This window comes from Lepisosteus platostomus, chromosome 2 (assembly GCF_059453375.1).
Source record: "Lepisosteus platostomus isolate fLepPlt1 chromosome 2, fLepPlt1.hap1, whole genome shotgun sequence".
Lineage (NCBI taxonomy): Eukaryota > Metazoa > Chordata > Actinopteri > Semionotiformes > Lepisosteidae > Lepisosteus > Lepisosteus platostomus.
This window is the reverse complement of record NC_142612.1, coordinates 68,386,764-68,405,122: the sequence shown is the minus strand read 5'-3', so window position 1 is coordinate 68,405,122 and position 18,359 is coordinate 68,386,764. Positions and strand designations below refer to the sequence as shown.

The 18,359-nt window shown below is 40.7% G+C and overlaps 1 protein-coding gene across 11 annotated transcripts; it reads right to left on the bottom strand.

The window, feature by feature from the left end:
* Positions 1–2,723: 2,723 nt before the first annotated feature.
* Positions 2,724–17,564, bottom strand: acvr1l (activin A receptor, type 1 like). 11 transcript variants are annotated; one of them, XM_088615115.1, is made up of 12 exons: positions 17,369–17,523; positions 16,061–16,104; positions 13,349–13,432; positions 10,837–10,916; positions 10,060–10,332; positions 9,370–9,581; positions 8,957–9,056; positions 7,544–7,690; positions 6,467–6,742; positions 5,418–5,615; positions 4,843–4,973; positions 2,724–4,664 (listed from the first exon to the last, which is right to left on the bottom strand). In XM_088615115.1, the coding sequence occupies exons 3-12, from the start codon at positions 13,417–13,419 to the stop codon at positions 4,530–4,532; spliced, it is 1,623 nt and encodes a 540-aa protein (XP_088471241.1). In that variant the 5' UTR covers positions 13,420–13,432; positions 16,061–16,104; positions 17,369–17,523; the 3' UTR covers positions 2,724–4,529. The 11 variants fall into 11 exon arrangements, with proteins under 11 accessions (XP_088471241.1, XP_088471294.1, XP_088471269.1 ...); XM_088615168.1 differs by having other exon boundaries at positions 10,837–10,859; XM_088615143.1 differs by having other exon boundaries at positions 17,456–17,509.
* Positions 17,565–18,359: the final 795 nt, after the last annotated feature.

The following is an 18,359-nucleotide window of genomic DNA, read 5'->3' as shown; positions in this document are numbered from 1 at the left end:
AAAACGAGAATGGAGATCTTTGCCACAGTGAAATTCCCCATTTTGTAGTAGCTCCAGCTTTGGTTTCGCTTAAGATTCTACTCTGTCAGCATCAGATCCACTTACAATTGCTTTCTAATGCTGCCATTTTTTTTCTTTTTTTGTCAAATTCTTGATTTCTCTGTCTTTTAAAAGAAATACTAGTCCATTAAATTTACTTTCTGGAAGCCCAGGCACCTTGCAAAATCGAACCAAAATCAGTTTATTTACTTTTAATTTTCCTTCCTGCTGCACTTAAATCCTTTCAGTGGGAGCAGAATTAAGAACAGTTTTAAAAACATTAAAATATTCCAGGCAATTAACTTAAAAGTTAACCTAAAGCCACTTCCTGAGCTGACCCAAGATGTGTCATCAGAATGACATACGAACAGGTTTAACACCTACATTTCTTCACACAGAAACCGAAAACTTTGTGTGACTCTTGTTGCTCCATAATATGTAAATTCAGGACACTAAATATATAAACTTTTCCTAATGAGCTCCTGAATGTACTGCATGTAATCCATCAGCATGGTGGTGCATGAAGGCACTAAGTTAATGGTAGTATACAGTGTGTAACAGTACAGTATAATTTATGTGGTCATATGCAAAACAAATAGCATTTGCCACTGATTAATTTAATCCTACTGTACCTTAATGATCCTGGTTTTGGGACCAAATAACGCAAGAGGCAGACTTCATGAACAGCACTTTTATATTCTTTGAATTTTGTTTAATAGGACGAAGGGGCTCAGTGCTTTAATGTGAGGGCTAAATATTTTTTGCATTTTAACAATGAATACAGAAATTCTGACTATTGTTTCCTCCACAAAGTCTCTGCCTCACAGAGGAGCTGAATTTCACATTTTGAAGTGTTACAAAAAGAAAAGCTAAAATCCAGCTTCATATTGAGTCTCTCAGGCTGTTTTTCTGATACTAGAAAAATTAATGGCATTGCACTTGAAGGCCTGCTTAGCTCCAATCTATACATCAACATATATGATGGCATTAATGCACACAAGATAAAGCATACTGTAGCTTATTAAAATAGCCACCATAAAGACTGGTACATGCTGTGGGTATTGTAGTTGTACAGTAAATATTTATGATTTACAATTAAAAACAGTCAGGGTACTTACACAAAAAAAAATGACATCCTAGACCAAAGCAAAAAATACCTTCTAAAAATTAAGCATATGATGTGATATTGTAAGGAAGAAAACTTGCCAGCTTGTACATTCAGGTAGTGAAACACCAACACATCACCTTAATTAAATCTATGGAGGTTTGCATAATTAAGAGTGATTGGGGAAAGGCTTACAAAATAATATAAAATAAGTTGTGTGTTTTTACTCATCATGTTCTAAAGCAGGGGTGTCCAAAAAGCAGTGCTCCAGTCCCCATGTGACTTGGCAGCCCTTTCGTTCAGGCCCAACACATCTAACTGAAGTGGAGAGAAAGTATATCTCTGGCAATGTGCTAGTTTGCTTCCCTCAATAATTAGAAGAGTTTGTTACGTACAAGCAAAGTTAAGGCTTAGAAACATTTGGCATCACTAGAATGTTCAACTCATTGTCACTGTCAAGATAACACAAACGCATGCTGATGCCCTAGTTCAACTAGCATATTTCTTGTGAAACTACTGACCAGAAGGTTCGGAATGAGGATGTTACCCAACTGCAGCTGCCCCCAAGGCTACTGTGGACAAAACACAGGTATACCTGTGTATCTCTTAGTAGCTTTCCACTCCAAACCTGCACAAAGCAAATGTATTATTGTGGGGCTGAACATATACTGTAGCTCACTCTTGTATGTGATACCATGAAACCTATAAAAATGTCTGTATGTGCTGTGTTGGCATGTTTGAATATAAAAGCCTTACTTTTTGAACTCGCCCTGTCTCTTCCTAGATGACCTTTCACTGCTTGGAGACAATGCCTACAAAATCTATCAGTAGTGGTATATCTAGGCTTGGTACTATTTGATTGTTTCCTTCCAAATGAACAGCCATTTTTAAAGAATTAACTGCTGTTTTCTGAGCACTATTTTCCAATTCAGGTAAGTGAAATTGATATTTGCAAATTAATAATTCAGGTCAATTTCACTTGGCTTGAATTGGAAAAGAAAACGTTTTCATTTCCATATTGGAATAACTGCTAAAATAATATTTCTACTCAACAGAAATCTTTCATTCTACATTTTAAATATACACAACATGCAATAAAACTAATTATCAACTACAGCTAATTAAACATGACTATTCTAGCATCAAATCGTTTAGCTTATGCTTTTCTTCCCCCCCCCCAAGGCAAATTAAAATACTGCACATTTAAATAATTTTGGGCACAGCAAAGACTCAAAGATACAAATAACCAAAAAGGCTAAATGAGATGAATGGCTTCCTTTTCTTTGTAACTTTCATGCCTGGTTGATTGACAGCTTCCTGCTTCTCCTTCAGTCCCAGTACAGCCCGAGACAACAGAAGGCAGTATGGGACAAGAGCATGGCAGAAGTAAGCAGGTGTGTCAAGTGCGATGATTTCTGCTTTGCACAACTGCATCTTGTCAAAACACGTCTCCACACTGATGGAAGACCTTGCTCATAAATTAAAAACAAGGTTGCCGCAGGTGCATCTTATGGATGACAGGGACTTGAATTTAGCAGCTTAACCTGCAGTTAACTTCCTGGCTGTCTTATACTGTGAGAATTACATTTACATTAAATGACAATCTTTATCTGGTATCTTTGATGCCCAGAGTTTTTTTTTTTTATTTTTTTTTTACAACGAACAGCAAGTGGTTGCCATCTTGACTAGCTTTAGTACTCCGTCACTAGTTTTTTTAAAAACATTTTTTCAGCCTGCTTTGTAAAACAAGCATTGTATGCAACCATTAGTGAAATACCTTCATGACCTGAACATTGTTTCACAACATGGACTTTACAACTTGTCTAACAGGAGTCCGAGCCCAAGAGTCGTCTCCGCCTACATATTCTTCAACTCGTTTCAAGGCACTTTGAAAGCACTGCAGCACCATGTCACTAAACAAACCGTCAAGACAGTAAGACTAAGTCATTCAGTGTAGAAGACAAACAAAACAAACATTATAAATAATAAAAAAATAAACTGAATAATTCTCTATTTTTTGAGGGGGGAATTAATATACATTATGTGGTTTTACCAGCATTTTTCAGTGTTAAATTACATTTGCAAATTTAACTTCTGCTTATTTGCAGTTCGGTCTAGCTGATGGGGTTTTGGATGAAAAGAAGATCAGTGCGGGATGTAGCCCAGCTGAAGGCTGGTAACCGCACATTTCCAATGAATTGCTCAACAGATTAGGATCGGGAGACGAATCTTGCCAGTGCATGAGCACCACCTGTCCCCTGCCCAAGTACCCCCTACCCAGCGTCCGCTGGTCTTTCACAGTGGTCTTTCACTGTAACGAACACTCCTGGTTCTGTGGTGGTGTTGTGGGGAATGACAGGCTGGAGACAACTTTGTCAGAGAGCCTGGAATTTTATTGCCCGTTTCATTACAGTGGGGTGTGCTAATGACGGAGGCAGAGAGAGAAAGAGGAATTCATGTAATTTATTTCAGTTACTATATGTTTGTGATTACTACTGTGTTTTTTTTTGTTGATCAGTGTTATTTAAATTACCTTAAAACCAATGTATTAGTATTTTAACTTTCATGTAAAGGACAAAAGGGTTACTTATGTATTTTAACCATACATAGTATACATATTTGCACGTATACATATATGTATTCTCTGCCAAATCCTCATGAATGTCAAGACCCTACTGTATTTTGAAACAGCATTTGTCTAAAATTCAGTGTTTATGAATTTAAAATCGAATAGCAGCAAGCCTAAATATATTATTAAATGATACACCCCTCAGTCCTGCTCCTCTATCCAAGTGTTACTCCATGACTGATAACCAAACGTTTTGGGCACCCCTCCTTTAAAAGTGCAACCATAACAGTCTCCATCAGATGGCTCCTTACCATAGTGAGAGTAATCAATGTTCTAAACAGACCTGTATCTTAACAGGCTACTTCGAAAATACATGCAGACGACATAACACCCAGACTCCACCAATTTAGGACTTTCAAAAATGTTTCTTAGGAGCTGCAGAACTCAATACCATGATGTCACTTCTTCTGCATCAGATCCCTGGGTCTAAGGGAGTTTGGGTGCCTGCAGGGTGCTTTTACACAAACATCAACAGCTGCCCTCCCTTGCCTAGGGACACTTGCTTTGTTGAATAACGCACATGCGCCTTGTTGGTTGGGACAAGCCAGAGTTAACGTACCCGTGACTAATAAAATGGATAGCAAAACAAAAAGTTGACTATACCAAGAAATAAAACTGCCCTTTTGACTCTTCTTCAAAGCGTTTAGTGTTTAGATGCGTGTCAGTTGTGGGCGACACCCTGCCACCCTGGGTTTCCTTGATACAAGCTATGTCCTGCCTGGAAGGACCGTTGGTCTGTCACACAGGGCCTCCCTTTCAGCAGTCCGCTTTGCCCTTCTCCAGGGAGCTGTGGATTTTGTCCAGAGTCTTTTTGATGCGCAGAGCTGTGAGCCTTGCCGAGGGGTTCTGATACCAGCACTCCTTCATTAGCTTTGCCAGTGCCGACAGGGTCTGGGGGGGGAAGAGTCATGCAAGAGGTTTAGCACTACAGAAAGTGACTCGGCCTCCGTCGATTTGTGTTGCAGTATAAAAATCTTAGAAATTAGCCACTTCAAACCTAATCTCTGCACCCCAGCCGTCTAACCCAGGACTAAAACCTGATGAAACAAGTCGAAGCGCTCATACTCACTGGATCGGAGAACCATCTATTAGGAATGAACGGCCTCTGATGCTCTACACATACAACTTTGCGCATGTCCTCAAAGCTGGGGTCATTTGGCACAAGATCATAAAAGGGTGGCTTGTATTCCTCAACAATACCTGGAACACAAGATTAGACAAATTTAAAACTATTGAACTGATCTAAATATCATCTCGGAGAAACAGACAATTTTCCCATTTTTGTCATGATGTGGAGCCATTTTTTATTTTTTTCCCCACTAATATGATATCTGTAACAAAGAAAATTATTTCCACCCCGTTTGAATTTTGAATCATTTTATAAATGCATAAAAATGCTGCCCAGATCATTAGTTTCACAACTTTATTTTTCCCTAGCAACTAAATAAATAACTGCTACAGCAACTTAATCAATGGCAATAACGGAAGAACATTCAAAATTATCCAAAAAGACAAAGGAATACCTAACACTACCTTTCAACACTGTAACCACTTCAGGAAAAGGTCTGGTAGCTAAAAAAGGTTCTCTGCAAAGCAGCTCTGTTTAAAACTCAAAACATGATGCATAGTATTTGAGTATCTTACCATTGCTGTAAGTCCTCCGGGCAATCTCCCAAAGTACCAATCCAAAGGCCCAGATGTCAACACGCTTGTACGCATCAAAGCAGTCAGTCTGGATGGACTCATCCAGAACCTCAGGGGCCATGTACCTCTTTGTACCCACTTTTGGGTTATTGCCTATGTCCAGCTGATTGTCAGTCTGAGAGTGCGTCACCGCCAGCCCTTTTCAAACAGGAAAAAAAAAAGCCACAATCAACTCCCCAGAGAAAAGATCTTCATACTGTAGTGAAGGCTCAAATGAAATTCAAATAGAGAAACTGGACTTTCTGTACAGATACTTCCCTGACACTTTTCCACCCCTCTAGTCTATTACAAAAGTTAATAGACTTATCTATTATCTATAGATAATATTATCTATTACTGGTGGCACATTAATAACGTACACACTGCCACACAGCATTAAAAATTAAACACCTCAATCGTTGCAGTCCTTTTCAGGGCTTGAATTTGCAGATAATGGTGATGAAGTTCCTGTGCTTCACTTTTTTCCAACCAGATTGTTTTTCGGCAGGGAATTGACAAATCACTTTCTCCACAACCAAACACTGCCTCGGCTTAACTGCAAGCATCTCATTTTAAATTTAACCAAGCAAATCAAATCAATCAAAGATGGAAAGTGAGCAAGGTGGGGGCACTTGTATTTTGTATATCCTGCTTTGTGACAGGTTAACTGATAAGATCACTTTATAAGCCCTATACAATTTCTTGCAAGAGGAATTTGTCTTTTCGCATACCCCAACTTGCTCTCCATGAGACACACGGACAGGGAGAGAGAAGCCTGGGGTCAGAACGCAGGGTCACCCATTGTACGGCGCCCCTGGAGCAGTTGGGGTTAAGAGCCTTGCTCAGGAGGAGTAGGATTCCTCTGCTGGCTGCCAGATTTGAACCAGCAACCTTCCAGCCATAGGCGCAGATTCTTAGCCACAGAGCCACCACTCCGTCCTCCATGATGATGGGGGCAGAGTGGCGTCAGGTGGCCCGCAGCAGTCCAAGGCAGACTCGGCGTGGCTCACCCAAGTCTGCGATACAGCAGCGCAGGTCCTTCTTCACCAGGATGTTCTTGCTCTTTAGGTCACGGTGAGCAATGGCCGGCTTGCCCTCTGTGCCGAAGATCTCGGTGTGCAGATGCACCAGGCCGCTCACCACGGAGGTGGCCATGAGCAGCCCGTCCACCGTCTCCACAGCAACACGCTGAAGGTAGTCGTACAGCGAGCCGTTCTCGTGGTAGTGCGTAATGAGCCACAGCTGCGTGCTCGAGTTCCTCGACGTCATGTCTGATGCCATGAATCCTGCAGGAGGAAGAAGAAAAACAGTTTCAGATTCTGCACTCTTCATACGCCAATGAAATAATAATGAGCACAGTCTGAGGTCTGCAGTACAGACAGGCATGCACATTCAGTCTGACGCCAAATAATGGAAACTTGATCAAATTTCAGCATCACTACTCATAGTCTCAGAAGTCTTCAGGACGATTAACAGCAGGGTACCTTTAACCCTTTAACCAAGGTCAGAAGCATTAAAATCGATTTGTGAATCCAACCAAAAGCCGATCCTAAAGACTGCTGTGGTGTTTAACTCTCCATTCCCGTAGGACAGGTTAATAAAATCGGGTTAGTCTGGTTCACTTAGTACCAATCAGTTTTGCTCAATTCAAAAAGAAAAAGTGTAGGGCCAGGAAGCAGGGGAATGTCAGGCAAACTGCTCAAATAGAAAAGGAATAACCATTCATCATTATTCTCTTAAAAAAGAAATGCAGAATGGTAAGAAAAAGAACATATTACATTTTGGTGGCCTTCCCAATACTGGACTCCTGTTAAAATAATAATTATATTATTATTCACTTACAAAGTAAAAATAACCAATAATATGAATTAAAACAATAACAGATTAAAGCTTTTATCTGAAACACATCAAGTATTTTTTCATAGGATACTTCAATTTCTTTCACTATGGTGTGGATTTCCCTTTAATACATCAGTGAAGAAAAAGAAGTGACCAGCTTGAATGCATTCATTTCCCCACTCCCACACAAGCAGCTTTATAAAAAGCCAAAACAATATCCTCACATTTGGGCTCCTGATTAGACATACCTAGAATGTTTTCATGTCTCAAAAGAACTGTGTTGTAGATCTCGGTCTCCCGAAACCAAGATTTCTCATCTCTGGAAGAGAAGATTTTCACTGCCACGTTCTCGCCCTGCCACTGTCCTCGCCAAACCTCTCCATAACGCCCCTTGCCTAGAAAGAGAAAATATTCAAGGAGCTGGGCCACCAAAAAGCAAAGGAGAGAAATATGACCAACCAAAGTCAAGCGTTACAAACTTGTCGTCTGATCTCCAGTCACCTGGCTAAACTTCACTTTAGCCTCACTCAGTCTGGCCTTCCCAAATCTCCTCCTTAATTTCTCATTTTTCCTGCTAACTAATCCGTAAAGGGGTTGTGCTCATTCATTTGCTGCTGCACATCACCCCAGGAAGGTGCAGCACTTAAGCAGTGGATAAATTGTGTCCCAGTTGGGGTAGTGTAAACTGAGTGAAAGGGGCTTTCAGCTCAAAACATTCTAGAGCTACATTAACGCAGGATATCATCAAAAAGTCTATATTTGTAATGGTTGCACAACAGAAATGCTACAAATCCCCACACTGTAATTTCAATTTTCAAGTCAAAAAGTAGTTCACATGACTTTTCCTGCTTGATTACTTCTTCTTTTGTATTTTATTGTTTCTACAGTTTATTTATAAAAAACGGCAAGACCAAAGCTGCTACTGAAAGAACTATTAACAAAATCAGCCGTATTACTTTAAAAATGTTAGATTCACTTCATGAGCTTCAGACCTGAACAACAGAGCACCACACAATGGCAATTTGCTATGCGCTGGGAAACTGCTTTGAGAATGGCAAAGTCTCAGTAGAGACATTAAGAAACATGCAGAAAGATAAAAGTGATATAATAAATATCATGGCACATCATAAAACACTGCTTAAAGAACTTATTTCATTAGTGCATACTTATTTCAAACCAAATATGAACTAAATATTGAAATTAAGATTAATGTAATTTCACCTGAAATTCTGAACACAGAGGTAGATTATGATTTTCACATACATACAGTGTAACCTGGAATTAAGTAACAAAGGTGTTACAATACATGCCCTCATAAGTGAGATTTAAAAGTAGGACGTTCCCTCAATCATTTCTAGCTGATCTTAGGCAATTAGTATTACAGGATATTTTAAATTGAGTTCATCTATAAAAGGCTGAACTCCTTTGACATACAAGATTAAATGTTATTAATAAGAGATAATATACAAACTAATTGTGATTATGATATAACAAGGGAAGGACACAAGCAATTACTAGGAATTTAAGGGTGCCTTTCTCTTGTATGATGGGAAAAAAAAAAGCTTTACATTTTATCCAACTCTTAAGCACAAACTTAGAATTCATGCACGTTTTTGGTGCTGGTCACACAGGCAGAAATGCATTATAGATCCTCAACCCACCGACACATTCCACCAGTGTTATCTGTCGAGCCACTGTTCTCTGTACCAGGAATGGCAAACCAGAACCGCTGCCCGATGTGCATGAGTGATCCAGCAAATCCTGCAGGGGCAGAAAGAAACACGAACACCGCTGAAGAGATTCCTCACTAGGCTCCATCCCTGCCTCAGAAATACACACACAGCTAAAAAAAAGAAGGATCCTTGGTCCTCCTTTCTTTCTTAAGAATGCTGGAGTTAATGCCTTTCTGCAGAAAAGACTACAGGCCTTGCTTGTATATTCACACGTTCCTTCCAGGCACATGGACCTGCCTTGATCTTTTGCACAACCTGAGCAAAACAGCGAAATATTTTGGGCTTCGCTTCAACCGCGTTTGCACCCAAGAAGCAATGCGAAGGACGAAAGCACAGCTTACCGCTAACGTGCTGTCACCCACGTTAGAGGCAATCAGCCCATCAATGGCGCCCTGCTCCGCATCCAGCTCGTGGAGCCTCTGGAGCCGGCTGTGGTGCAGCCGCCGGCACACCAGCACGGCCAACAGAGAGAGAAGGAGCAGCACCACGAACGGGCCGACCACAAATATGATCAGCACGTCCACGCCGTACTGGATTGGCTCCCCCTCTGGCACTAAGAGGAACCAGGAAACAGTAAGGTTGTTGCACAACCTGAAAGACATTGCCCTGTCCTCACACAAGACAGAGCTGCACTTCATCGCTTATCCTGCACTAAGAGCAGAGCTGAGAAGCAACTGTGGAATTATTCTGAAAAGCCATTAGACAAGAGTCCATTAATCAGACTACAACTATCTGCGAGCAAAATTGGTTGTATGGTATTTATTGACTCTTCTGTTGTCTTCAGGGCTTGGATCAGTTCAATTATTTTTTTAAATCACTTTCCATTCAAACTGCCCATTCCTTTAACCGATTCTAATTTGTTTCGGGCATGCTTTAGTGAAGCAAAGCACAGAACGTTCGAAAACATGTGTGGCTGGTCACAAAAAGAGCACGGTTATTGGTCGTGGATTTTGATTTGCTACCTCAAAGTTTGATCCTAATGTTGGGTCCAAAAGCAGAATATCTAAGATGGGAGATACATCGGTACATACCTGTGCGCAACAAAGGCAGCAACATTTCAGCGCTGACATTCAAGTTGCACAGGTTCGACGAGCAGCACTCAACCACCTGACTGGCAGAGTGTGGAGTCTGACACGTCATGCGGCCTTTCTCATGTCCTTCCAGACAGCCCCTCTGGAACACGGGGGTGTCCCCACTCACAGCCACCGAGGAGAAGCAGCGCTGGCCCATGCACCGTTCCTGCAGCCCACAGGAGCTGCAGACACATTTTAGAGGGGAATGTAACCCTCTAAGCACTTCCTTATCTGCAAGAAAACACAGGCAGATCAACACACGATCAACATTGGAACACTGAACAAAAAACAGAGCTGGACAGCAGGGGTGTGGGAGGAACATGCTGCGGTCAAGCAATTAAAACTGACAGGCTGAGTAAAAAGCTGCTTCAATCAAGTGGTTAAGAAATCGATGCAATTAAATAACCATTGCTAAGGGCTTGTGACACAACATGATCTAATAGCTACAAGAGATAAAGCGAAAGTCAGTGCAGTTCAGAGATTAACAATGAGCGACTGGGAGGGAAGCAGTGTGGTATATTTGTCACAGCGGAGAGACTTGGATGCAGTGAAGTACTGTGGTTTGAGCAGAGGACTGACATTTAATGCCACCCAGAATGATCACTTTAGCAGCACTATAATCAAATACTGCATTTCTGGAGTAATGCTTAGTGGCACAGACCTGGGATATTTTTGGCCATCCTGGGGGGAGGGGGGGGTAAACATAAACAACAGCAATGTTTGATGGCACAATACCTTCAGCTGACGTCTGCAGGATTCTGAAGAGTAAAAGGAGAAGCATATGGACACTGCACTGAGCCATGAGGTTCACTGCACTAGAAAAATGAATTCAAAATGTAAATACTGCAATATACCAAATCAGAAAAGGCTTGCAGATGAGAATGCCTGGTTACAGATTAAAAACAAACAAACAAATACAGGACATTACAAAACAATTTACAAAATGAGAAAATTACAAATCACCATTATAAACCAAGGCAATTCTTAAAAAGGTATACTGAATACACAACAGTTGTTAATGGTTAAAAATAATGCTTGTAAAAAAAGTACATTTATTGATTGTCCATCATGTTATTAAAATTCACTCTATTCTTCTAAACCTCTTTTAGTGGCCAACTTCAGTATTTGCATTGCGAAAACCCAGGTAATGGAGAAACTATATTAAAGCAAACAGGAAACAAAATGACTTGTTTAGCATATCTCAAAATTTAATTTAAACCTCATGCATAAAGAAAATCTACATATATATGCATTGTTCATTTGAAAAACACATCTAGAAAGATTGTAAGGGGGTGTAGGCATTTGTGTGTGGGCCGTTGCCACGGAAACCTCAGAGCAAAGGAGCCCCATTATGACACAACAACAAAGTGAACTGAAGTGAAATTTTAAAATAAGAAAAAAATGGTATGAAAAAATACTTATTTCTCTTTAGATCTAATGCTTCTCCACATGAGTCATCTACGGTACATCTTTACCTATCCTAGAGAAGGGCTCAATTGGTTTTAAAACACTTGGTATAAATGACACTAATTAGTACGCAGTGGTACTGTAGTATTTGGCACACTGGCGTACCACAGCTGCATTGCCTGCAGGTGCAGCTGTATGAAGAGTTAGTTCTACAGTACTGAACCAAAGCAAAAACGAGACACTCAACTGTACGCGCATACAGGAACCACAAACATGTATAATGTTCATAATTGAAGAATGAGGACTATCCCAAGAAGGATGATGAACATTTCTGAGCAGTGAATGCAACCTAATCTTCAATGCAAACTACTGGATTGCTCCTATGTGTTAAAATAATAGTGATCTTAAAAATTAAAGGACAGCTCATGTGTAAGCTTTTTTTAAGGGTGGTTGTTTGGTGGCTTAAACACTGAGGGCACTCGCTCCAAGTACAGGCTGGGCTCTACGTTCAAGACGTCACAACTCCACACCTCGGTCAAGTTGCTAGCTGACTGTGCCCAGGATACCTGCACGGCAACACGCCAATGGCTAAGTGCCAGCAGGGGTAGGGTTGGGATTTGGTGGCCAATACTCTCTCGGTGCCAGGGAAAATGAAAAACGCCTGGGACTTCCCAGGGGCCTGCAGATTTGCACCTCATCTCCAACGGGCATGGTGCATTGCTACGAACCCCAAATAATGTCAAAAAGTGAACGGTTTTCTCATTCTCCTTATGTGGGAACAGGGGATCTTTCTATGAGACAAGATGTCAAGACAACTGGTAGTTCCACACCAGGTGTGTAAATCCAGCAATCTTCTCACCACTTCAATCAATACAGGACCATGGGAGAGCCGGATCCCATCCCAGCAGGCAACAGGTTCAGGAAGCATTACGCCCCCAGGTGGGACGCCAGTCCATCAAAGGGTAAACACAGAGATACACACACTCACAGAACGGCCAATTTTCCCAGAAGCCAATTATCTTACCAGTATGTCTTTGGACTGTGGGAGGAAACTGGAGCATCCAGAGGAAACCCACGCAAACATGGGGAGAACATACTATCTCTACACGGATAGCCTGGGAGCTGAACCCAGGTCTGAGACAGCAATGCTAACAACTGCGCCACACCAGGTGGATGTGTAAGAAAAATAATATTTTTAAATTATTTTCAGTGAAATCTGATAACAGAATTATTTATATTGGCAGAGAACACACAGTTGTTATTTGTTGTTTTTGGGTGCCACCCAAACATTTGATAATCACACTGGTAAAAGAAATGATATTCTTTCACATTTAATGCGGCTCAGCTGTTTTAATAGAAGCAAGCTTGACTACAGAAGAAGCAAGACAAACAAAATGAAAAGGAGTCGTTTGCTCGATATCTGGGTGGGGACTAATTTTGGAATAGACCAACAGACCAGATTCCTCATGGTGGGTGTTGGAACAATAAGGACAGAAACTGGGTGAAAGGACTAAGCAGAGTGGCATGGCACCCATATGTGGAGAGAGTTTGTGAATCTGAAATAGTCAAACCCAGGAAGCAAGTAAGCTTCACAAGGCAAAGACGAAAAGGCTGTTGTCATTAAAGATGGTATCAAGAAGATTAACATTTCTTGAAGACCAGAGTGAGTGGGCCAAGAGGAGCCAGTAAGAAGAAATTATTCTACATCAGGGAAGGTTTATGAACGACTTACCCCTTTATAAACAATAATGGATGAAAGAACCAAAGCTTCTACCACATAACAGACTTCAGCTATGGGTGTGATGGATGATAATTAAGGATTATTTCAATCAAGCCTTACTTGTAAAAGATGCTGTGTGATTCCTTGCTCTTCTGCCAGTTACTTCCATAACCCAAGTAGCCTATCAGCATTGTCCCTGGAGGACTACAAGGAAAAGAAAAAAATCCAAATGAATATCTATGAAACCACTGCAAATTTTAATCTAAATACAAGGCGGTGTTAGCAGAATATTTATTCAAGAGCACAAATGGGTACTATTTCAAAATAAGACACAATAATACCCAAACTATAACTTCATGATAACTAATACCTATTATCACTATACTCCATTTGGAGTTGATTCCCTAAACAATTAAATAAAATTCTAAGGTAAACAATGTAAAACCAACATCCTAAACACCAGTTTTCATGCATTCTGGTCTTAAAGCACACACTCAAAAAATGCTAAACTATGTAATTAAATCACAGAATTTTGAAATAAGTTATGCATCTATAACTCTCCTGTATAAAAATTTACACAGCCCTATAGATTTATTCATATTGTTGATTGAATACAAACAAAAATGCATAACAGAATGAGCTGTTGAATAATTAATAAAGTATGATTTATTCTCATAATAGAAGTATACAGAGCAAAGTCCTAAATTAATTATATTATTACCATACTTGTCCTTAAAAAAATTGTCAGCAACCATATCACCCTGCAACTCACAGCTAGCAACCCACTGAAGCTAAGGAGGCGTGAGCCTGGCCAGTACCTGGATGGGAGACCTGCTGGGAAACACTAAGGTTGGTGCTGGAGGAGGTGCTAGTGGCACCAGCAGGGGGCGCTCACCCCGTGGTCTATGTGGTCCTACCTGGACTATGGGTCCTAATACCCCAGTATAGTGACTGGGACACCACACTGTAAACAGGCGTCGTCCTTCGGATAAGACGTAAAACCGAGGTCCTGACTCTCTGTGGTCATTAAAAATCTCAGGGCGTTTCTCAAAAAGAGTAGGGGCCAAATTTCCCATTACCCTTTGCCAATCTTGGCCTCCTAATAACCCCCAACTATGAATTGGCTAATCCACTATGCTCTCCCCACTGACAGCTGATGTGGCGCACTACGGCTTCCATTGCATTATCCAGGTGGGGCTGCACATTGGTGGTGGAGGGAAGTCTCCATTACCTGTAAAGCACTTTAAGTGGAGTGTCCAGAAAAGTGCTATCTAAGTATAAGGAATTATTATTAAAATACTGATCTCCAGAAGCCACGAGGGGCACATTTATTCATTCCTTTTTAATAGTTATTTAAACAGGAAATTGTTCATTTTCTCCTTAGAACGAGCAACAGTAGATGGTAATTTGAATTCCATGGTATCATGTCTTACAATCACACGAAATACAAACGGAGGTTTTTGGATAAGCTCGCCAGCATCACATTTGGTATAAAAAAGGTGAACCTCACAATTACAAAACAATTCTTCCCTTTGTGAAATCTGGAGGGGCGTCTTATGTCTCGCAGTTGCTTTGCATCTACCAGGCCTGAAGCCTTTGATACCATATAGGAAACAGAACTCAAACACATAAAGTACCAGTACTCCTCCTTTCTATTAAGAAGCACACACTTGGCTGAAAACAGACATTGCAGCATGACATCGATCCAAAGCACACAATCCCAATTGACAAAAAATGGTTAAACACACATGAAATAATGTTCTTGACTTGCCATCTCAATCTCCAGACTTCAATCCAATCAGACATTTTTGGGGTTTGAATTGGAGAAGACAGCTCACAAATGGAAGCCAAAGAGTTTGAAGGACCTAGAGCAATTCTTCTGGCAGGAACAGTGTGTAATCCCTGCTAGAGGAGGTTTAAATAACACAAACTACAGGGGTGCAAATACATGTGGACACAGCTGTGTTTTCCTGACTTAATTTGTGACAAATGTGACATTGATCTGTGCAATGCTATAAAGAACACAGATTTTTACATTTATTTTCAATGGGATACATCAATCAGTAAATCTTTTGTTTACATTATGTTTTATTGCAACATAAGTACAGTATAAATAAATCTGGAGGGCACCTTGGGAACTCAAACATTTGAGTCTGCCTAAGGAGAGGGCTAGGTGGCACTTCAGGGTCAGCATTGAATCATGATTCAAAATAAACATAATATTTAGTAATAGGGATGTGAAGTGGAGATAAGATCAGAAATGTTAACTTCGTCTAAACATTCATTTAATGAAAAAAGTTGTTTCTTCTGATTTATTCATGTTGAATTACTGTAAATCTATTTGAAACAGTTCTACATAATGTTAGTGTTTTTATTAAATATATCATTAACCCCCCCCCAAAGCAAAAGACCATTATATTTTACCCAAAATGAAAACAAGTCAAACCCTTTTAAAAGGAGAAATATACTAACCTTTGTTTTCCTGGTTTAATTGTGTTATCTAAAGCATGCAATTATGTTACCTGGGTATATCAAACAATTGTCCCAACTACTAAATCAGCTGCTGATCATTCAAAGAGCTTTTTAAAACCTCACAGTCTGCAGTCCACAAGAACAGAAACTGTGTACTTCTATTTTAAATATTCACAGCCACATGCGATAAACACCTATATCCCAATGGATATACTGCACAAACGTTTCAAAACAGCAACAAAATATGGATATTATTCAAAAAGCTTTTTGAGCCTTAAATAGCCATGTTAGGGACAGAGCTGTTCTGAATTGAACGAATGAAGTTGGTAAGACTTGGAAAACTTGTCTAATGTGGCTGACCTTGCGATTTCTACACCAACTGCTGGACCAAGGCCCTCAGGAACCTGGTAATGTTAAATAGAATAGAAAAAGAACAACATGGAATATGGTAAATTACACATACAAAGTATGAGCAAAGAATTTTACTCGCACTCCGTGTAAGACTGCTATGTCCAGGTACTCTCATACCTTTACAGCAAGGTTTTAGTAAAAAGACCCCAGACCCTTCACAATAAATGTTCAGTTTATTTACAATCAATTATGCTATAAGTAACTCATGCATCGAAGCAAACAGAAACGTCAGCCTCCTTATTTTCCACTTCATCCTAAAGCAAAAAGGCCCAGAATCTCTCATAACCCTTTAATGAACACTCGTGTTAACACGTGAATGGAAAACAACAGCCCAGCACAAAAGCCAGCATTGCCCCCGAACCTCGAATTGAGTGGGTCCATCATTACTTTCGAGCCCTTGAGGTTAGTGGGAGAATTGCTGCAATTCCATTTCTTTGACATGACCGGTTCTGCTCACAATGCAAGGCGCAATAAGTCAGAACGTTAACTACCACCTCCTATATGGTGTTGCAGGTACACCCAAAACGTGTCCCGGGACCCGATCAAGCACTCAAGTCAGCACTTATTCCCAATGCCTTTTAATAAACAGATGGTATGCTTCAAGGAGGTATTGGAACACGCGCACGAAAGTGCAGGAGTGCGAACAAGGAGCAGCATTAATATAAAGACTCCGGGCTAATATGCATGTCTGGCTGTACGTTGCAAAGCATTTATCTAGGATTGCTCAGACGCTGCGTGCTTGACAGTCATAGCTGTGACGGTCAGGACGAAGTGGAGCCCTGCTGCAGACGGAGGCGATTGCTGTCTCCGCTGTCACAGCCGGTGGCACCGAGGGCGCCTCTGTACGTGTTCTTGGCATCTTTTTAACGACCACAGCGTAGGAGACAGTCTCCCTTTCAATGCAACGCTAAGCCCCCATAACCGATTTCTATCGCTTCACTTACAATTCGGTTATTATTCTCCTGTCGTAACGAAGATTTAGACGCCAAGGATCCAATGGACTTATTAGAGAAAACTGTAAAGATAGCGCTTGTTACAGGAAGGCTTAAAAACAGAACCGAATCTTGTGGTGCAAAGAGAACTAGATCTATATAAACACTGTTAAGGATATTAATTAAACATTCAAGTATTATCATCTATGCTTAGGAGAGAAAAAAAAACAAACATTAGCGCCCAACACTGCGTCTTCACAGCATATATCCCCCACTTTCACACACAAATAATTTTTTTAGAAAACCAAATTGTACTACATCTTACCTGATATCAGGAGCATACACATGTTTTACGATGAAATAAAAAAGTAACTCCTAATTCCTAACATAAATGTTTCAGAATTTTCAATACCTACACAACACCACCAGCGACCTCCCTCCCACAGATAGTGCAATTTGTGCCCAGAGCGCCTACATGACGTCAACAATAATGACTAAATCTGGCCGGGAAATGCATTGTGGGATAGTACGATTCCTCCGCTCTAGCTGTGAACCTCCCTTCTGAAACAGATTAAGTTTGAACGTGGTTTTCTCCGAAATAAAAAAGGAAATTGATAAATTGCATTGTTTTTTAAGGAAAAATGCATTGATATTTAAGGAAATGTATTTATAATCACATTTTGCTGCATGTGTACAATATAATAATAATAATAATAATAATAATTGCTTACACTTATATAGCACTTCTCTGGACACTCCACTCAAAGCACTTTACAGGTAATGGGGACTCCCCTCCACCACCACCAATGTGTAGCATCCACCATAGTGCACCAGAACGCTCACCAGCAGAGTAATGTAGCCAATTCATAGAGGGGGATTATTAGGAGGCCATGATTGGTAAGGGCCAATTGGAAATTTGGCCAGTACACCGGGGTTACACCCCTTCTCTTTTCGAGAAGCACCCTGGGATTTTAATGACCACAGAGAGTCAGGACCTCGGTTTTACATCTCATCCGAAGGACGGCGCCTGTTTACAGTATAGTGTATACTGGGGCATTAGGACCCACATGGACCACAGGGTGAGCACCCCCTGCTGGCCCCACTAACACCTCTTCCAGCAGCAACTTTAGTTTTTCCCAGGAGGTCTCCCATCCAGGTACTGACCAGGCTCACACCTGCTTAGCAGCAGTGGGTTGCCAGTTGTGAGTTGCAGGGTGATATGGCTGCTATGGGATATGGGTGATATGGCTGATATGGCTGCTACATACAATATGTATGTAGAACAGAACTGCAAAATAGAAATAAGTTCTAAAAGC